This window comes from Centruroides vittatus, unplaced genomic scaffold (genome assembly GCF_030686945.1).
Source record: "Centruroides vittatus isolate TY-2023 unplaced genomic scaffold, ASM3068694v2 scaffold_576, whole genome shotgun sequence".
Classification (NCBI taxonomy): Eukaryota; Metazoa; Arthropoda; class Arachnida; order Scorpiones; family Buthidae; genus Centruroides; species Centruroides vittatus.
Window position 1 is genome coordinate 3,115,748 of NW_027122713.1, and position 23,267 is coordinate 3,139,014.

The following is a 23,267-nucleotide window of genomic DNA, read 5'->3' on the forward strand; positions in this document are numbered from 1 at the left end:
ATGTTAAAATATTCAATAATTTTTTGTTTTAGACGTGTTCAATCATATTTAAAAGATGGAAATATTGCCATTGGAGGGAAAACAAGAGATGAAGACCAATATATAGCTCCAACTATTTTGACTGGTGTAAAGAATGAGCATCAAGTGATGAAAGATGAGGTACTTTCAAGTGTCTTATATAAATTTGGTTATTGTAAGTAAATATTTAATTTTAAATTAATTGCAAATAAGTACAGTGGGTGATTGGTTAACGAACAAATCAGATAACGAACACTTTTGTGAAAGATTTTTATGTTGAGACAACGAATACCTCACAGAACAAACACAAGATGAAGCAACGTAAAATAATGAATACTGATTGGTCTTCCCTTGTCTTCAGGCAACAATTCAAAACTTTTCGAAATGCGGGAGATGTCGATGCTCAACCCAGTATATGCCGATCGGATAGTATTCCTCCAAACTTAGAAACTCTCCCTTGTAATTCCAGCCTTTTATTTTTCTGACAGAAACAATTCTTTTATAGTATTCATGAGACTGTCGGGCGGGCACTCATTAAGTATTGCGTGGGTTTTTATTTTTGAAAGATGAGAGTATAACAGCATAGTGTAGAGTAGGCAGATGTCTGATGTTACTGGGAAGTATGGCTCAAACAGGTCTACAGTAGGCTGCAGTTCAATCTTATCTAAGAAAGATACAGTATAATCAAGAAGACTCAAGCAGCTTAAGGAGTAACAAATATCACATCTGAGAAATAAAGAACATTGAGGTCATAATGGAACCTGAAACTGATCTGACGACAGAAGAATGCCAAAAACTCTTGAATGAAGAACACCAAGAAACTCGGCGAGATAAGTTTTTTTGAAGGAAAGGATTAATATCTATCTGCTTTTAAAGATGTTTTGAATTCAGATAGCGAACAAAGTCTTGGAACAGATTATGTTCGTTAACCGATCACCCACTGTACAATTTTTCACAAATTTTGGCTTGGCTGCTTCGATACCCAGTAGCAAGGAAGTCTTATATTGGTACAGTAGAGTGTCGTTTATCTGAATCAATTGGTGACTGGGGTTGTTTGGATAACTTATTTTTCAGATAACCGATTATGTATGAAAAAATATATTAACTTATCCCATGTTGAAATTTTTCTCCATTGCATGTTACTTTGCATTGAATTTTCATCAATGTTAAGCCTAATGTAAATTTTTTAAAATAATAATCGTGGCTATTGTATCATTATAAATTACTTCTTTATTTTGTACAAACAAAATAAATATATTGAAAAATATAAAAACAAAAAAAATTATACTTTAGAAGTTAATCCTGTTGCAAATTTTTTTAATGGTATCACTGTTCTTTTTAATGTCTGATATTGTGGCAATTCCAACTCCATAGTTCCAAGCTAAGCTTGATTTATTAGCACCACACTTCAACTGATCTATTATTTTAAGTTTATCGGAAACACTGAGAACAACACGTTTATGTTTAGTCGCCATTGTGAACGATACAACAACTACAGAATGATCTGTTACAAGTATAAAATTCACAGATCCAAAACTAATGTCTCTGATGGAAACTGATTTCGATTCAGCATGACACACGTCCCAACATACAGTCTTTTGTAAAAACACCACACAAAAGTGCCAGTACTGCCAGCTAAAACACACACACCAACAAAAAAATATGGAGTAGCCAAAGATTGCAGTGCCACAGTACTAGCGAAAATTTAAATTTGCTGACTGGAACGCTTTCAGTTAGTCGACGTTTGGTTGATCAGCATTCGGATAAACGACGCTCTACTGTATATGAACATCTTAAGTCATTGGTACATTTACTCTTTAAATACACTAGAGACCTGTTCAGGTAACATGCTATCAATATTCATGTAATTACCTGTAAATTTTGTTATAAAGTTATAAAATCCATTACAGAAACGCATAATAATCTTACTTTTTTTTAATAGAAAACTCTCATTTATACAACTCATTAAAAAGTCATCATGTATTATTTTTTATATATATCTTAACCTGATTCACTAACAGTGAATGCTTTTTAACTATTATTGTGATTATATGAAGGATTTAGAAGAAGAAAACACAGCAAAAGTCCAGCAATGTAAACACTTTAATAGATAAACAAACTGTGTCATTGATATATTGGCATATGCACTCTGATTTTTTTTATCTCTTGGCTTTAATAACAACAACATTGTTGGTGGACAACCATTCAGATAGAAGTCCAAATAGATTTTATTAGTGGGATGAAAGGTATTGTTGTAAATGGTAAAGACTGTTTTCCATCTAAAAAAAATTCCTTGTGGGTCTAATCCCTTCCTTTAACTAGATTTTTGATGTCAGGAAAAAAATGCCCCGATTTACAATATTGAGCATGCATTGGGTTACATTTGGTTGCTTCCAATTTATAAACTGAAACATTTCCTCCCTGACATTCAAAATCCAGTTGAAGGAATTTTTTTTAGATGAGAAAACAGCTTTGTAATTTTCTACTAATAAAAAAAAAAATCATGTACAGTACATTTCTCTCAAATGCATATGTATCTCCTCTCTTCAGTCTTTTTAAATTTTTTAACAAACATACATAAGATATCCAGATATACTAAAATACAATATAAATTAAACAGTTATGCAAACAAACAAACATTATTTAAATAATTAATTTATTCTTATTAAGATACATACATTAAATGGAATTCTTATTTGTAACGCCAATGAAATAAACCCAATTAGAAATTAAGATCCTGTGACACTTTAATTTCTGGTTATAACATTCCTAAAATTTAAATAAATACATAGGTTTTATATATATATAATATAAACAACATAACCTTCCTTTTAATCATATTAATTGATCCTTTCAATTAGGTGCCTAATTCTTTTAGTCCACTGTATTAAACATGCAGGCAACTTTTTTATTTAATTACCATTTATATAATTTTAAAATTTATTGAGAGGAAACTAAATTGTACCTGTTTAAGTTGTTAATACTACATTAATTATTCTGATTTATTAATATTACATTAATTATTCTCAAATATACAAGAGTTCCAATTACTATCAATTTTTAAACCCATCATATCATTAATTTAGTTTTTTTTTTCTGGTACCTTAATAATTTCTAGGAGTTTAATATGTTAAAGAGAAAATTATATAATTTTAAACCCTTCAATATAAGAATTATACCAGAATTTAACACAATACAAAGAGAACAAAAAAAAACTTAAATATCGATAATAAAATAAATGTTTTAGAAAAAGATAATGTAATTTACAAATTTAACTGTTCATGTCCAAAGATCTACGTAGGAAAAAACAAAGAAAATAACGAATTAGAATTGAATAACATATTTGTGCAGTAAAAAGTGATCAGCAACTATCGGCAGTGGCAAAACATTGTAAACGATCCAATTATTCTATTATTAAAGAAGCTATAGGAATATTAAAAACTATACTGGATATGTTAGAGAAAAAGTTATGTAATTCTCTCTATAACATATCCAGTACAGTTATTTTTATACAGCTATTTTCTATTTTCTTACTTTTGAAATGTTCTTAGAAAAAATATTTTTCCTTATATAATCATGAACATTAGAATAATAATTAATGACTGCCTCCATATTATAACTTTTTGTATAGTTATGGATTATAATTTTATAATCTATTCAACATTATATCTAAAAATGGCAACTTCTGATTTATTTTGATGTTTAATTCAAATTGTATAGCCCTACCTATTTTATTAACCAATTGTAATATTTGTTGTTCGTTGGTTATGTTTCATATAATATCAAGCAATCACAGACATAGCAATAATATGTAACAACAACAAAATTATATAATTTTTACATATAAAATGTCAGATATTTTAAAAAAACAAGTTGAAAATTTATATTTAAATTCTGACAGATTTTCGGACCAATATTGCCAATTTATCTTGTCAAAGATGAAGATGAAGCTATTAATTATATAAATGAAAAGTAAGTATAATTAATAGATATATTTTTAATTGTTTTGATAAATACAATGTAATTAATGTTGATGGCAAAGTGGTTAATGTTTTGTTAGCATAGAATTTTGCTCAATAGCAAGTTTTTGTTTTGAAACTGTCATCTTGGAAATAGTTATATGGTTTAGTGATCATTTGTTTTATAGATCATTAAATTTTGCCTTGCTGCTATTAAGTAAAGGTGACTATGCATTTAGTATTTGCCAACAAGGAATGGGAGAAGTGCCAAATAGTTACTATTGGTTGAGAGTAAATTATCTGCACTACTCTGTATTTGCCAAATATATGCTTTGCTGAATTCCAAATGTGAGGAGCCACTTTAATTATGTAGTGGCATAGTGGTACTTAATAAGTGACACATTAAAATGCTTATTTTGAAAAAGCATATTAGCTGAATGTAGAAAATTTTTAAATTTCATTCTTCAGTTAAATAAAATTACTTTAATCTTTTAAGAATGTATTATATTTAATAAAGAATTGATTATGAAATACTTAAAAAAAAATTTATTTTCTGTAGTGAAAAACCTTTATCTCTGTATGTTTTCTCCACTAAGAAGAACATTATAAATAAATTTATGCAGAAGACAACTAGTGGAAGTCTTTGTGTTAATGATACTGTTATTCATCTTACAAGTGAGTTTTATATATATTATTATTTTAAACAGAAAATGTTACTTGTATCTGTTTGTGTTTATATTTTTAACTATATTAAGTATTATATTAACTTAAATACAAGTTAGATTGTTTTCAAATTTAACCTGCAATCATATGAAACAGTGGCAATTTTTATTCACCCACTAGCTTTTTTTGTGGACATTTTTCACCAAGTTGACTTATGTAACTGTGCTTCCATGATATCCTCATGCTACATGCTGTCCATTTGTGTAAAAATTTCTGTTGAAAAAATTTTTTCTACTTACCACAGGCCCTTAAAAACCCACTGTGAAAAATTGCCATCTTATGCATGTTATCACATATTTTTGCATCTTATCACAATATTTATTGTTACATGACTGCATGGATAAGGTGGAAATTTTTTTCTCATTTATGGTGACCTGATCATGCAGCAATCCTGTAAGACTGCCAAGAGGTAGTCATGATGTCATAGATCAGTGGTTCCCAACCTTTTCTAGGATGCGGAACACTTTTGTGAGCAATTTTCTTTAGCGGAACACTTACTTAAGTTCATATGAAATAAAATAACTGATGACAAGCTTGTGTATTAGAATTGAGCAGTTATAATTCAAAATCTCTACTCATATTATTAACGCCAATTCTAAGACAGGAAAAAATATACCTAAATAACTTTAATGGGAAACTTGTGCCTGATGTTTTTTACATATTTCATTCAGTTTTTATCATTGCCTTTATCTTATTCGAAACAGTAGTACACTCCATAAGTACGAGTCGTACAGTACAGTACATATATATTTAAGTTTATGAGAATTTTATGATTTTAATTTTTTGATATTCGGCGGCTCATACGATTGTACACTTTCCGATTTGCGACTAAATCTGCAGAATACTTGGGAGATGCTTACGGAACACTAGTGTTCTGCGGAACACCAGTTGGGAACCACTGTCATAGATGTTTGTCAGCTGTGTGACATAATGATATGTCAGTCTGCAAGTCACTATGGCTTTGAATGCTTGTCTCTGTAAGATAGCCTGGGGTGCCAAGACCTTCAGCAATTTGAATGTATTTGTAGCTTTATTTTCTACATGAAAAATATAGAAAAATCTTTTTTTCCTGCTTCTTCTGAGAAACACCTAGCCCTTCCATCATTTATTTCCAGCTATACTTGTTTCACATTAGCCCACACTATTGCAAAGTTTGGAGGATTTCCTAGGAGCCCAGTCAAGGGCTCTAATTAAACAGTGTATGACACAAAATTTGATACATACAGGGAAGGCACATTACAGTATAGATCTTCAGATTCAAGGAACAATTATGTACAGCATCAGTTGGGAATGTGCTACTATCAAAATCTTAACTATTTGGAAGTAATGTCCTGCTAGTTTTCACATGTGGATCACCCAAATGAAAATGAAACTCATTTAGTGCCATTGTTTCAATACACAGAGCTTTGCATTTGTGCCAGTAAATGACATTGTATATCAAAAAGTAAACTGTTATCATCAGAAAGTATTAGTGTGCTGTTTGCACTTGCTGAAGCAATAAAGTTCATTAAAATTAAATCTTGGCTGATGGTATTTACATTAAGTTACATATAAATAAAATACACCAAAGCTATAAAATTGTCTTCGCTTTCCATCGTTACAAACACCCGTGACATCTGAAAACAATTTTCAGTTAAGGAGGCAACCTTTGTTTATCTGTATTTTAATGCCGAAGCAAGTTGATTATGTATTGTCATGACATGGATATGCCCAATCACATACTGTATTTATGTTACACAAACTCAAAACAGTTGTCAAGAGTAAGCAACCTGGTATATTGCAAAATAGGTTATTGTGTTGCATGACAATGTATGCCTACATATGGCGATAGTGTGCAAGATTTACTGCAGTGCTTCCACTAGGAGGCCTTCGACCATCCTCCTGTAAGGTCCAACCTGTTACCTTGCAACTATATCTTTGGGCTACTGAAAAAAGTTTTCAAGGGCACCAGTTTGCTAACAATACTGAGATCTGAGACACCTTTGAGACTGGTTCTGCAGCCTACCACAGACATTCTTCACTCAGGGTATCCAAAATCTAGTGAACTGGGACACTTGCTTGAGCCAACATGGAATCTGTGTAATGGATATGTAGCCACTACACTACTACTATTACTTCCTGTATGTTCATGTTCCAACTAATAAACCATTACATAAAAAAAAAAATAAGTCTCACTTTCATTTGGGCAACCCTTACCAACTTGTATATTATACATATATAATATAAAAGTTATTTTGATGAATGATAATTTGATAATGCTTTTATTTTTTAATAATTTGTTTGCTATTTTGTTAATTATTATAATTAAAATTAATTAATAATCATGTTTTTAATTGTAAAGTTGATGCTTTACCTTTCGGAGGAGTTGGCTTCAGTGGACTTGGAAGTAAATATCATGGGAAAGCATCTTTTGATGCTTTTTCAAACAAGAAATCTGTTCTCATTCGAAATTTTAATCCCATTTTAGAAAAAATTGCAAGGTAAATAAATGAATTTTAAGTATTAATTTTAAATTATAACAAAACAGATATTAATGCTATTTATTATTGATTACTTGCTTTAATCTTGTGATGCATACCCACATTTTTAAGACGTTTTTAATGTTGTTCAATAATGACAGTGTGTTTTTAAAACAAATTTCAGATTAGTGTCTTTCTTTTTCTTTTTAGCCTATAAGTTGTCTTATGATTTGTCCCCAACAATTTAAATATTTAATTTTAATACAATTTAAATATTTTTTAACAAAACAAAGATTTATTTTAGGATAGTTTTGTTACAAAGAAAATTTTTTTTGTTTCCATTATGATCAAATGAGTTAATGATAAAATTATGCTGTCAAAATCATTGATACCGAAGTAAGAATCACTTTTGAAAGTAGCAAATGATATACAATCTTCACTCCAAGCTTATCGAATAAAAATGTACTTGAAACATATTTTAAAATGAAGATTTTCGCAAATTTTCTTTAAAAAATTTTATTTTCTGAATATTTAATGAATTAAGGATTATCCAACAAAAAAATTGTTGGAGTAAGATTTAAACTCACTCATCAGCTAAACACATTCCTGAGTGATGGCATTTCATATGCTTAATCACTTTGAGAGTTGTCAGTTCAGATCTTGTTCTAAGTCGTCATGAATTCAGTATTTAAAATTTATTTATTAATATTTAGCAGTGATAAATTTATTACTACAAGTATACATGTCAGGTTAGTAACAAATACAACCAATCCAATAATTACTTCAAATATAAAACAATTGGATTCCTTTATCAAGCTACTTAGGCTAAATAATTACTAAGAAATTTGGTATGTGGTAGGTAGTTTGACTTCTGTCTTTTATTGGGTTGCAATTTGAAAAATTGTAGACCTATAATTAAATTTAATAATTGTAAATAATTTAATTAATTTAATTTTAGAATAATCCGGAAGAAAAGATAGTCTGAGAGTGGGACTCAAGTCTGCTTACTGTGCTGATGCATTGCCAGTTACACTACCCAGACCTCTGTCTGGTCTTGGCTTCCAGACTAAATAATTGAGTGACCAATATGTAAATTAGTTTATTAATTAATCAATTCAGATGCAAAGATCAAATGAAGACGTTGGTAGCATAATTGGTGATGCATCAACATGGTAAGCAAGAATTGCAGGTTAGGGTCCTGCTCTGAGCCAATGTTTTCTTCACATTATTCTAAAATTAATTTTCTTAAATTTAAAAATTATAACGATTTGGGGATTGCACTATCCACAATGTACAGTTCTGAAGGAAGTGTTGTAATTGTGTGCATATGTTACAGTAAAAACCCATTTTTAGTTAAAACGTGTTTTAACTAGTTGAAACTAGTTTTTACTGGATGTCATTGTTATAACTAGAATTTACTGCTAGTCAAAAATGAATTTGAGTTAAAACTAGTTTTAACTAGACAAAATGGGTTTTAACAAAATGGCTTAGTAAAAACTGTTTCGACCAATGTCATTCAGCTAACATGCTCCTATAGTGTATGATGAATTTTGTATCACTTTAACCCTTTTCCCCCGCCATCTTGTTTACATTTATTTTGCGATCCCTCCTAAGGCAATGTAGGTCAGTCAGGTGATATTATTTTAAAAGTTCACCAAAAATCAAATTATTATTATATCTATATGAAAAAAATCACTTACATTTATTAATATCTTTAGTTTTAAATACCATATTTTTCAATACATTTTATTAGAAAAATTTATAAGAAAAAAAAATAATATCAGAACTGACACACAAACTTGATAATTTGTAACATTTTGTGAAAATTAACATTGTCTAGTTACATAGTTGTTTGCTGGCACTGAGCCAGAAAGACGTAGAATATTGTTTTGTACAATTCGATATAACACTTATGCATGTATGTTTATTCGTTGTGAAATTATCGCACATTATATCAAACATTTGTCTGAAATCAAAATTTTATACTGCTATCAACTAATATAATGAATTATTATACTTTATTCACTTCATATCGAACGAAATTATATCTGTTGTTAATAAATCTTACAAAAATTGATATTTACCAAAGTAACGATGAATCGGTACCCTCGAAATTTTGGTTAAAAGCCAGGGTACCGATCGATCGGTGCCTTCAGGGACAAAGGGTTAATTAATGTTAATAACACAGATGTGTGACCAATATTTTCAATAAATATCGTATTAAATAATACAAATGTTTTAATCCCAATCATCACTTTATTTCCCCCAAACATATTTATGTAGCTAAAATTAGTTTTAACTAATGTTAAAAGTTAAAGCTAGTTTTATCTAAAATCAAAACATGTACAGCAGTAAATTCTAGTTTTAACTAGACAAAACAGGTTTTAACAATGACATCCAGTAAAAACTAGTTTCAACTAGTTAAAATGCGTTTTAACTAAAAACGGGTTTTTACTGTAACGCACACATGCTTGAGTTATTTTGAAGTATAATTTGTTGTAAATAATACAAGCAAACTACAATAAATTTTATAGTATTGTAGTCAAATTGAACTATTTGATTGTAAATAGTTCAATTTGGTTGCATGGAATTTTATAGAGAAATTAATTTTTAATACTGGAAATAGAAGTTGATAAGATTTATGAAGCTCTCTAGTTATCAATATTTTTCATTGAATGTGCACTATTTTCATAACTAAACCCTGGCACAAATATACAAACAGCTGATAACAGTGTCAGTGTCTTTATAGTTTAATTATTGATTAATTTAATATATGAAGAAGCTTTGTTAAATGTATATGAAAAATTATTCCAATATGACAAATGATGCAAGGTATTAATAATATATTTTCATTAAACAATATTTATGTATCCACTCATTCATAAAACATTATGGAAATATTTTACTGAATACAGGGTCTTTCAAAATGAATGCTATCATTTTAAATCACTGTAATTATGTTACTTATTACCAGTGAAATATGCCACTTACAAAATTGTAATGGTTACACTATCAATTCATGTATCTTGTCTGAATTCAAATGTCTGTTGTTTACTATGTCTAGGAAGTGCCATAAGTGAAAATGGCAACTCCACAACAGAGAAGGTGTTTTGCATTCTGTGGTTTGCAAAGTTGGAATCACTTGTCATCGTGCAACATGAGTAATTTACTGGAGTCGTAGAATTGTGGCTGTCGTGGGAGAAGTGACAACAGCTATGTTGTGGCAAGTGTAGGAAGAATTTAAGTATTGGTTGGATGCATGTCATTTAACATGAGGCATGCTCACTGATCAGTTGTAATGGGCAAATGTGAAACTTAGATGGTTTTCTAATGTTTTAATGTTCTTGGATAATAAACACAATTATAAACAGTTTTAAAATGGTAGAATTCTTTTTTAGAAGACCCTGTATTTTAGAGCAGAGAAATTAGGTTGAACATAACGTTTTATAAAATAAAAAGTTAAATTACTTTTAAGCAGTTTTTTAATTTTTTACGTAGCGATCGCTATCCTCCATTTTCCGAAGCCAAAAGCAGTCGTTTAAGATTTCTTTTAAAGAAGAGAAAGAATTACATACCATCTTGTTTTCCTTACTTAGCCGTTTTTGTTTTGGGAATGATGTCCATTGTTATCTTAAAAATAGTTTTCAACGTAAGTATTGATTACTTTAATTTTAAATATGAAAAAGTAAGATTTTATTAATTAGAAATTGAGAGAAATTGAACAGGTACAAACTCTTAAATTAATAAACTGATAGATAGGGTAATGTAATCTTTGATTTTTCTTTTAAATTTGAAAATAATAGCAGAGTATAGATTCAAACAAATATTTTTACTATGTATTTGGCAACAATCAAACCAAATTTGGAACACATTGATCTGAGTGTGTGGTTTTGATTTTCGGGGAAGAAAAAGTGAATTGTTTATGCTCAGAAGGATTGCTAAAAGCTGTCAAACATTAGTTTTTTTATTAAATTTTATGTTTCTTTAACTGAAATTTTGGTTTTTTTGCATTTGTTATACTTTAGGATATTTTATTGTTATTAATGTTATGCTCGTAGAAATTTCAGTTATTGTTTGGTATTTTATTGATATTTGTATTTTTAATTTTTAATTTATATATATGTAGATGATTGTTTTTAATTTTATATTTTTCCTTTAGAGATGTTAATTTCTATATGGTGGAAAGTATTATATTTGTAAGAAGCTGACTTGCTAGTAAATGGATGTAGGAACAGCAAGGGGTAATGATTGAACCGAAAGAGAATAAAAATTGTTTTCATGATTTAGTTTATTATTTAGGACATTTATGTTATTTTTACCTTAAATTATGCATATTTGCTATTTTAAGTTTATCAAAATGGGTATTGTTTAGAGTCTGGGAATGGATCAATTCACTTTCCATTATTTCTAACTGGAAAAATTGGTTCAGATTTCGAACAATCTTCTGGAATGAATTAAATTTGAAGTACGGGGCACCACTGAATTAGTTCTGTAAAGTACTAAATCAAAACCAAAAGAACTAAAGTACGATGTTAAGACCTAACGGGTACCTTACACGGGTTCGCGTAAGAAAAAGAAGCCAGGCCTGGACTTTCACGGCTCCGAAAAAATATAACTATAATTAGTCAATCAAGTCTAAAGGAAAAATCAGGTTTTAATATGAACTAAGACTATACAAATTAGTAAATTCCAAAACACAATTTATTATATAAAGGACACGTCTATTGAACCGACACAAAAAAAACTTATCAATTGTTACTTATAACTAGTCCCCTGAGACTTCCGACAACAAAAATCTAAATTTAAGACTATTTACAATTCAACCTAGGCTTTAAGCCTATTCGTCACCTCTACTATAAGAATCCTTTTTCCAATTTCCTTTCTGTCGAAAACTTTCCTATCTCCTTCCTTTCCAGTCTGGGATCAGCTGTTCGAACCTTGATTTCAATCTCGCTAGGTAGTACACCTCTCTTGCAATCAGTGGAAGCTCACCTCGTTCTGTGGTCGAAATTCGTTTGCTTTATAGTTGTGAGGTGACGTTACAAGTGCTTGCTGAAAACCACCCCCTCATTTACATACTTAATGGCTAACAACGGTTTATTTTTACCTGGTCAGCGGATGTTTACAATTTACTAACGACTTTACAAAAAATGATTAATTGAAAGTAGTTACACAATTGAGATGTTTCTAAGTCGTTAAGTATTCCTAATTCTAAGTATATGTGTGGACTCCCTTTTTTTCCAAATCGGATCGTTTGTTGGAACTTCCGATTTCGGGGGCGCAATTGTGCGTTCGTTTTTGTGCTATGGCGCTTCGTCGGTAACTGGTGAGTTATTCCTTTTTGTCTGTCCAGAGGATGAGTGGGGAACTTTCGCCCTAACTAAACATAAGCCCAAAAATAAAAAAATACTCATAACGAAAACGAAAGTATAGAAAATAAAAATACAGCTCGGACTCAGTTCCTTACAGTTCTTTATAAATATTAATAAAATGTGGTAATAAAACATTAATTCTACCAAATTCAAAGTGGTTTTTAAAACTGGCTTGGCATCAGGTAACTGGTTTGATTAAAACTGATTGGCCAATTTTTGAGAATTCTTCCATTTTTGTCGGCACTACTCCAGATAAGTCATCAGGATAGACTCAATTACATTTGATTTCTAGTAATTTGTTGCTTGTTTTGGTGTGGTATTTTAAGTTTACTTTATACCAGTAATTAATTAGATATAATCACTTAAAGTTAATAAATAAAAATTAACACAAAAATTTCTTAAAATTTAAGTAATGTTTTATTAAAAAATCTTAACAAAATTCTCTTTAATTTATTCAAGTATATTTATTTTTCAGGCTGCTGACTGGAACGATAAATTACCGAAGATATTACAGTAAATCTGAGCAAATTCTGCTTGATAGTTGTGCACTGATTACCTAATAAAAATTCACAATTTCTAAAATGAATTTTATATTAAAATCATATTTTTCTTGATAAATTTCTATTGTTCGAAAGAAACAAATTCACAAAGAAGAGTTATTACTGCTTATACCATTATATTTATATTGAAATATTTGAATAGTGTCGTTTGCATTTATAGTTGCTATTATTTCAATGACATAATCTATATTCAAATAATTTTGATTTTATGTACTTTAAAAAATAGAAAAGAACTATTTAATATACTTATTTCTGTCATCTCCAGAACTCTTGTCCTGTTCTCTCATTTTATATGTATTGGTGCAAATCATTACAATGATTGCACTAATAAGTATTATGTTTGATTCCTGTTAATTTTTTTTTGTTGTGCAAAGTTTTGTAAGATTTTATTTTGAAGCTATACAGTTAAAATGTGATAGTATTGTTACATTATAAGATATGATAAATTAAGTATCTTTTTACTGTTCGGAACAAAAATTTTAAAATAAACATGCAGATGTGTGTACCTGCATTAAGCCCAGACTCAAGATGCCAAACTTTTACAGCACTAAAAACTAAAATCTATAGTAGAAAGTATCATTATAATCTTTCATTTTCTTAGTGTTAGAAATTAGAATTAGTATATCACACTTTTACAAATTAAAGATGAATTGATATTCCAAAATAGTTCACAAAAATTGCATAAAATAGTATGAATGCATCTATAATTAAGTTGGCTCAAATTGGCACGATTCTGAGCTGGCTTTGTATAAAATGTAAATATTGATTGCATAGGATATACTTACCCCTATTGCTGTATATACTTGTTTGATTAAAAAAACATATGAAAAATGTCTTAAAATATTTTAAAATTAAAGTAAATGCTCTATGAATGACAATTAAAACAGTGATTTTTACATTGACACAAAGTAACTAAATAATTTTATTGTATCTTTTCTTATACTGTACTTTGTCTCTTAAAAATTCTCTTATCTTTTTTTTCTTCCTAGCATGAAAAAAATACATAAAAAATAAGAAAAATAGTGATTATTTACTTAATCATAGCTAAATACTGTAAATTGCAGTGTATAAATTGACTTTTTAAGCTTGAAAAATCTCAGATTATGACCAATAAATGTAATTGGTACATCTTATTATTAAAATCAAGATTGGTTGATTTTAATAATAAGTGCAGAGCCCAAACGGTTAGGATTTGAAAGTTGAAATTTGATAGTCAGGGTATGTCATGAGAATGTACACAAGAAGAGATTTTTCAAAATCCCTCTAGGGGAGAGGGAGAGGTTTAAGGATTATCCTGAGGAACTTGGTTTCTACTGTACTATTTTAGATGAAGTTTTTGCTGGAAATTGAACATATTTTTTTAGACTAATTAGAGAATTTTTAGATAGGTCTTCAAAGAGGGGGGACCTAGTTCTTGCACCCAGTGAAAACAGGTAAGTTGGCTATAATCTAATAATCTTAATCTTCACTATCATTACTTTTAGCTCGAGCAACACTGGGCTCATCTGCTATATATATATATATATATATATATATATAATTATATATATATATAAGTTTTACATGCTGTATATTTGGGGTGGCCAAATAGATAAAACCACCGAACACTGGTGGTCAGTTGTGGTGTGCACTTGACCAAAGGGCCAGCTGTGAAGTTTTTTTCACGTATCTAAGGCCTAAATTATTGAGGCTGTTTCCTGTAGAAAGTCCTCATGGGAACTATTCCACCAAACCAAACTAACTAAATTTTGTAGTATGTTCTGGTTTAGCCTTAATTTATAAGGTCAAATTGAACTCAAAATTCTGGTATAAGTGCCAAAATTTACAGTCTGCATTGAATCATTTTTTTTGCTCCTGTTTAAACATAAGTTTTAATATAATTGTTTAAATAAAATGATACTAATTTTACTGCACATCATATATTTGCATAATTTATGTTGTAATTTTATATTTGTAAATTAAATATGCACATTTAAGGGAACATAACATCTATGCAGTCTTTGTACAAACAAATGTTGTTCTACTGACACTTTTATAACAAAATTTTGTATTAATCTGTCCAGCTGAACAAAATAACAAAATCATTAACAGATGTGTTAGGTATAATGAGTTTTAGGTTTATATCATTTCTAATTTAGTATTATTTTAAAGTATGTTAGATCAGATCTAATTTAGTATTATTTTAAAGTATGTTAAACTTGTGACATTTAGACCACATGCAAATTTACAGGACTTCTACTGTGCCTGATAAATATAAACAAGTTTAATGCATAAACTTATCTTGTATAAGTAACAAAATATATATATCTATCTTGAGGAAACCGTGTTTTGTATTTTCGTTTCTTTTCTTTTCTTTCGAAGACACAATGTAGTGACGTAAACTTAAACACTGGGCGAATTTTTCATCCTTTTTATTCGGTTGGAACGCTTTTTTATTACATAACGCGTTTCGGGCCGATGCCCCTCTTCAGCCAACTAAACATTAAAAAGTGAGAGATGACTATATACAAATATTTAAAATAAATATCGTGACAGTATACATAATTAGTTTTTTAGAGGTTGTTACCTTCTAAATCCTGGTAAGAGCTTGTATACCGTTAAAAGCTGGTCCGTACCTCATTCGGTAGTTTAGACGGATGTAATAGTCCAAGGGTACGAATCTTGATAAAAATTCCATAAAAAAGGAAGGTTTAGTATCAGTCTGTAGAAGTATACGGGGTTATTCTTTCACAAATCATATTCGTGAAACCATACCTGAGATTCGTCTTCCGGTGTGTTTTTTACGATCTGTTACGTCATTTGCATAGCGACAAATATTAAAAATACTAAAAGCGGGAAAAAATAGCAATGGCCACGTGCTATGTTCTAAAAAAATCACCGCTAAACCCCCCGAATAATTTTATCGGAAAAGAAACCTATTAAAAAAAAAAGGAACATTCCCCTGCTAATGCTCGACCAGACATATGCAAATTAAAAACAGATCGTGCTCCGCAGTTGAGGTGGAGGAGTACGAGCTCAGTGTTAGACAACACACCGGAAGACGAATCTCAGGTATGGTTTCACAAATATGATTTGTGAAAGAATAACCCCGTATACTTCTACAGACTGATACTAAACCTTCCTTTTTTATGGAATTTTTATCAAGATTCGTACCCTTGGACTATTACATCCGTCTAAACTACCGAATGAGGTACGGACCAGCTTTTAACAGTATACAAGCTCTTACCAGGATTTAGAAGGTAACAACCTCTAAAAAACTAATTATGTATACTGTCACGATATTTATTTTAAATATTTGTATATAGTCATCTCTCACTTTTTAATGTTTAGTTGGCTGAAGAGGGGCATCGGCCCGAAACGCGTTATGTAATAAAAAAGCGTTCCAACCGAATAAAAAGGATGAAAAATTCGCCCAGTGTTTAAGTTTACGTCACTACATTGTGTTTTCGAAAGAAAAGAAAAGGAACAAAATATATATATATTTATGGTGCGGTTTTTTATATATTTTTAAAAAATCAATCTTTTAAAAATGCATAAACTTATGCAACGTGCAGTTTTAAGAGAACCTTTTAAAGTAAAATGTAATCTTCTGAATAAAAAATTTCCCATCTCCTGTGTTAGATTCCAACTTTTCTAGATAATTTTATGTTAGGTTCAACTAAACAATTTCTATACAGAGTGATCCAGAAGTCTTTTGACTTAGCCATTTCTGTTGCCCTGTTGAAGACATTTATTATTAATACACATTTATTTACATATGTGTATACATAAGCAAAAATCAGAAATAGTAAATTTGAGTGTGTCCAGTTTACTGTTACATAAAATAACCATTCCAGGGACCAAGAATGTAAAATTTATGTCAAAGGACTTATGCGATTTACATACCGGGTGATCCACAAGGTAATCAAATCTGTGTAGTTTAATTGAACTTACGAGAAAATAATAAATATTTTTTATATATACATGTACTGTACTTATAAGTCTGTATAAGAATAAAGAAATAATCTCTTTTACTATGTACTGTACCTTCAAGCATTTATTACCTTTATAAGTCTGCTTAAACCATTTAAGTTTTATTTTTATTATATATATATAATAAAAAATATATTGTGTAATTTGCATAATTTTTTCTATTTTGTTTAGTTTAATTAATGTTAAATAAATGATTGTATTTAATTTTACTTTATGAAATAAAAATAAAAATTTAAATATTTGATACATACATGGACAAAATGAATTAGGTCTTTGTATTGTTAGTTTTGATTTTAAGAGTCATACATTTGTTTCTAAAACAGAATATACAGGTACATAACTAAAATACAGTGAAACGTGAAAGTCAGAATTGCACCAGTGGCATGTTATCCTACTGGCAAAAAGTGCAATTGCCTGGGGCCTCCTTGTCCAAACTGTCTTTTATAAGAAAAAATTTCCCCCTCGAATTTCCCCGAAGAAAAATGTCTGAAGTCAACACTTCAGACATTTTTCTTTGGGGGGCCTCCTAATTCAAATTTGCTTGGTCCCCACGAAGCTATAACATGCTGCTGAATTGCACTAAACACTGTAAAATTTCTGATTTAAGTAGATTTTTGTCTTAGGCAAGCTGGGACAAGAAAATTCCACTGAACATTTTTTAAAACTAATTTTTAAAATAAACTCAAAGAAAAAGGATTTAGAAAATAAAATATTGGTGCATTTGTTTGTATTCTCAACCGAAAATAAAGGTGTGTGCCAACTCTGCACGTTCTAAATGGAACATTAGGGGCCGTCCATAAATTACGTAAGGTATTTTGGGGTGGGTGGGGGTCGAGGATTTCTTACTCGGGGGTAGGGAGTGTTATAGATCTCGTCTTATGTAATAATCTTATTTTTTGATCCTGTTGAGTGGTGGAGTTTTGAATTTGGCTTAAATTTGGTGGTTTCTATTAAGAACACTCATTGTACTAACGCCATCTCTTGTGATGTGATAGAATAACAACACTAGCAGAATCACGCTCTACACATTTTTTATCATGGGAGAAAGGCCGTGTAGTAGTATCTCTGTTTTTTATATTAGAATGAGTGGAGCACTCCTATGGGTGTATAACACTAAGATTACATAAACCCACCTAAAATTATCATGCTCAGTAAGTTGTTGAGCAGTAGCAAGCATTAAATCTAAGTGGTGATGAGAACCTGCATTCAACACTAGGAAAGTAAAGTATTGTTATTGTACCAGTTTTACTGCTCAACTATTGTTGATTCCACTTTTGCATAGTGTTGTCATAAATATAATTTTTAAGGTTGCTGCGTGAGAGAGAGATGTGAATGTAGTCCAATTCAGTGTCCTTTGCAGCTGACTTAGCCTCAAAGTTGGCTTTTTCATTTCCTAGTATGCCACTATGGCCAGGAACAAATATAAAAGTTACCTTATTGTATTTTATGAAATCTTGGCCTCTTCTGTATTTCTGAATTATTAAACACTAGTTTTATAGTGTATTTTGAAGACACCTGGCAAGTTTTTCATCAATTAAAACTAGTGTTTAATAATTCAGAAATACGGAAAAGGAGTTTCAAAAAATACAACAAATCAGCAAAAACTAGAAACACCAAGACTCAAACAAGAATGCAAAGAAGTCAACACCAGGATTACAAACAAAAAGAGAAAATACAAGTTGACCAAGGAGGGGCATAGCCTGAAATGCCTACAAAAAAAATGTACCATATCAACTCAACTAAATAAAGATAATTGATGAAAAACTTGCCAGGTATCTTTGAAATACACTATAAAACTAATGTTTAATAATTCAGTTATCTTATTTACAAGATTTTTAATATGGTGCTGGATATATGCAATTTTATTGCTATTGCTATTGGAATTTAATAGAGCTTTTAGTTCAGTCTGAGAATCACTGTAATGTTGATAGACAAAGTTTTGTTTTGGTAGTGAAGTGGCCCAACTGAACAGCTTGGTATACAGCATCTTCAGCTTGATAGATGGAGGTATGGGGAGGGTATCTGTACCTTCTAACATACTTTGGGCAAAATATGTCAGTTTTCAGGAAGATAGATACGTGAGCCAACATAAAAGTACTTTTGGACTCATCTGTGTAGATATTAATGTCTGCATGGTTATGCATAGAGGAAGCAGATTATCCCCAGGGTATATTTGGTGTCACCTTGGCCACAGGGTGACGATAAGAGATAGGGTAATTGCAATATGATAGCATATGAACAGCCATAGATAGGAGTAGAAACTGTTGTTGAGCCTTGATGTTTGTAGTTCTGATGTAGTAGTTTAGAACCTTTTCTACAATACATAGTGGCAAAGGAAGGAGCTCTGCTAGTATCAGAGAGGCATTAGTAGAAACAGTTCTGCAGCACTTTGAAATTTTGATGGCAAACTGTCTTTGAAGAGAGAGTAATTTACTTGCTACTGAATTTTTACTAGTTACATGACCCCAGCTAGAGGCAGCGTATAGTAGCATTGGTTGTATTGACCCATTATATAGAGTTTTATCAGCTTTACGATTTAGTCCCCGAGTGCACCTAGCACATTTTAGCAGCATGTAGTTTATTTTCTTGGCCTTAGCCAAGATATAATCAATACGGAAATGGAATGTGGTTTCTCTCCATTCTCTCGTTTTATTTTGTATGAGGTTTCTGTTTACACGTGCACTAGCTAGTCAATCTGTCAAGTTTTCACAAAAGATTTTATGAAAATTAATATAAAAATGAATATTATTACATTGATTAATGATGATGATAAAAAGATTGTTAATAATTAAAAAATAAAGTTCTTAAAATAAATTGTTCATTCGAATTCATTAAATTTTTATATTTTTAAATTTGTTCACATAGCCTTTAGTTAATTAATATGTACTATTATTTATAAATTAATAATTATATATTTTGGACCTAAGGTTTTTAGGGTTTCATAAAATTTTTTTTTGTTAAAATCTTTCTAAAAAAATCATGCCTAAATATTACGTAAGATAGGGAAGGGGGGTATCAAAGAAAATATTACGGTTTCTTACACGGCCCCCCCCCCTAGAATGGCCGAAATCGCCCTTACGTAATTTATGGACGGCCCCTTATGTGTAGACTATTTTCTGTGTAAGTGTGGACTTTTAGACAAAAATGAAAAAAAAAAAATTAATACAGGTATACCTCGGGTTACGTCGTTTCGAGTTAAATCGTTCTCGATTATCCGTCGTTTGTCCCAAAAAAAGTGGAAAAATAAAAATCAAGTTTAAGTCATTTTATTCGACTTCACCTCTGTCCGTTACAAATATTGAAGTCGTAATATCACTAGAAAAGCGTTAAAAAGCGCACAAAATCATGTTACTTTTATTCTTATTTATTGTACAGTATATAAAATCATAGTAAAATAGAATTGAAATATCAGGGTCAACTGTTAAGGCTGACGATGTAATCAGAGCCATCTACGTCCGCGATGTAAATAAATTTTGAAATATTGATAAATTTAACATAAATTAGTTTTTTCTACTATCGCAAAATAATTTTAACAACTATTTGTATTTAACCTTAAAAAAAAATCAACTTATAATGTCTTAGAGAAACCACATTCACAAATAGTCCGCGATGTATTGTAAACATCACCAAATTGTAAACATGTACTGTACATGTATTCGAAAATTTAGATTACTTTTTTCCTGTACTGTATTAAAAACTAAAACCTTATTTGTTTGTAAGCTTAAAATAGATTCTTATTAACCATATATTATTAAAAGTGCATTTATAAATAAAATACAGAACTTGGAATGGTTATTTGTAGTTTAGCCTAGTGACAAGTGAATTTGACTTGAGTCATTTTTCGACTTGAGTTGCTTCTCCTGGAATCAATTACCGACGTAAGGTGAGGTATACCCAGGGCCGGATTATCGAGTAGGCAAAGTAGACAAATGTCTAGGGCCCGTAATTCGGAGGGGCCCGGCTTCAGTGCAGAAGATTTCTCTGTTTCAAAACGAGTTAAAATTATTTAAGAAATTCGATAGGACACAAAAGGCTGTATTTAAGAATTCCTAAGCTCCGCCCGACTAAAAAAAAAAGTCAACAGCAACCCGTGCATCAGAAGTAATGTACAGTACGCACCATCTAGAAATATTCCTGATATATGGTTATGATTTAGTTTCTAAACCTAAACTTATACGTCGCGACATCGCATATTCGGTATAGCGTTCAAGTTGCTCGAGTGCGAAGATATTACAATTGAATAGTATTTTATAAGAGTTAAAAAGGGTGACATTACGATATCCGCACCGGGTGTCACCCATACGCTACGCTAATGTCACATTATATAAGATTTGTTTAGAAGCAACTTATTTAAATGGGGCCCCAATTTAAATTTTGTCTAGGGCCCGCTAGAGGCTTAATCCGGAACTGGGTATACCTGTACTAATTCACCTATCATACCCGATCCGCACTGGAGTCCATTTGCATGGAGAGGAATAGAACCCGATCCGAGTTCGAACCTTGATCCTCATGATGATAGAATAATAATGAAACAAAACTAAAATATGTGATGTCTACAAAGCATTCTAGGAGCTGTCCATTGATTACGTGTACAGCTTGAGGATAAGGTCAAGTGCACTATTTTATAAGATGGACACGAAGGGGAAGGCATTTTATACGTGGGCTTTTTTTTAGTGGTGTTACCGGGGCTATATTTAGACGTTTATTATTGAGGGAACGTGGACGCTGATTTTTGCCAACCTACGAAGGCTGGTTCTACTGAAATCTCCTCAGCCCCCCCGCTGCCGAGTGGATAAAATCGCTGAACACTTGAGGCGTGAATCCGCGACCAACTACACCAGTGGGCTGGCCACGTGGAGTCTTCTGGATTTCCTTCACGTTTGTAACCACTTTGAGGAAACTAACCCTTATTTAAGTCCTGTGAAGCATCCCAATTAATTCCGGAAAAAAAACAAACTATTTTTCGGAATTAATTGGGATGCTTCACAGGACTTAAATGAGGGTTAGTTTCCTCAAAGTGGTTACAAACGTGAAGGAAATCCAGAAGACTCCACGTGGCCAGCCCACTGGTGATGCGCGAATTAAGAAAATATTTAGAAAACAGTCTTTTCTTCAACGTCGGATCCATAAATGTAATTAAAGGAGAAATTTGAATGACGGATAGAAATTGTCCCGAAATCATTTGTTCATTTTTAAAAATTGCATAAAAATAAAGAATATGAGCTGCGGGCAAGTGGAATATCGGAAAATCATCGCTAGATTCTACTTTCATGTAAGCAGTGGCGGATTAACCATTAAGCTTAGTTCACACTGAGCGCGATTCGAATAACACGTCAGACGTGACGTCGTTTCCGGCGAATTTTACCATTTCGCGAATCGCTTCGAAGTTCGGAACCGTCGAGCTTTTCGCTAGCGAAAAAATTTCGCCACCAATCGTATTCCCACTAGTTGTCACGTGGTTCTTTTTGTTTAAGCTAATTCGCCGAAATGGTAAAATTCGCCAAAACGACCTCATGTCTGACTTGTTATTCGCTCTGTTTTTCGCCTTCGCCAGCGAATCGCGCTCAGTGTGAAGTAATCTTTACGCATACGGGAGCGGAAGCGATTTTCTTTTATACAATCAGAATAAGCAAAAGCACAGTAAGCACACGCTCTGATTGGTCAAAATTTCTCACGACCGAAGCGCGACCTACTCTAACGATGGGCGATAGTTGTAACCAATGGATTGCAATATTGAACTGGGCAAAAATGCATTCTATATACTGTCGAATATTTTGAAACAAAGTACACTTTTATTATACTCGTACTACTTACCAGCGATTTCAGCCATACTAACGTTTTCCTTTCTTCGTATTTAAAGTCACGAGGACTGCTAAACCAAAATTTTGATATTGAACTTGATACCGGGATTGCTTAGATAGGTCAGAAAATTACTGTCCTGATATATCAAACCGAAACTAATACTTACAATAATAGTTATTGGCACAGCACTAAGTCCACTATGTAAAATGAATATAATAGAGAGGTTGAGGCGCAAGTACAAACGTTAAACTTAAACCGTCAAACGTGTACTTCTGTTTGCCGTACAAGTCCAAGTAAAAAACCGAGCGCTCGTTCACATCACGTGACTCAGTGAACGCGCACTGACTCACGGGAAATTTGTTGAAAAAAAAAATGGCGGATACATTTAACATCGAGGGTCAC

The 23,267-nt window shown here is 31.2% G+C and overlaps 1 protein-coding gene across 8 annotated transcripts in view; it reads left to right on the forward strand.

The window, feature by feature from the left end:
- LOC136989478 (aldehyde dehydrogenase, dimeric NADP-preferring-like) overlaps window positions 1-13,117 on the forward strand; it is a 38,062-nt gene extending 24,945 nt beyond the window's left edge. For all 8 annotated transcript variants that reach the window (XM_067287641.1, XM_067287643.1, XM_067287637.1 and 5 more), the window contains exons 8-13: window positions 33-159; window positions 3,920-3,990; window positions 4,537-4,652; window positions 7,042-7,180; window positions 10,658-10,808; window positions 13,007-13,117. In XM_067287641.1, coding sequence (XP_067143742.1) covers window positions 33-159; window positions 3,920-3,990; window positions 4,537-4,652; window positions 7,042-7,180; window positions 10,658-10,808; window positions 13,007-13,048 — 646 coding nt within the window. In that variant the 3' untranslated portion in view covers window positions 13,049-13,117. The remainder of the gene's footprint in view (window positions 1-32; window positions 160-3,919; window positions 3,991-4,536; window positions 4,653-7,041; window positions 7,181-10,657; window positions 10,809-13,006) is intronic.
- Window positions 13,118-23,267: the final 10,150 nt, after the last annotated feature.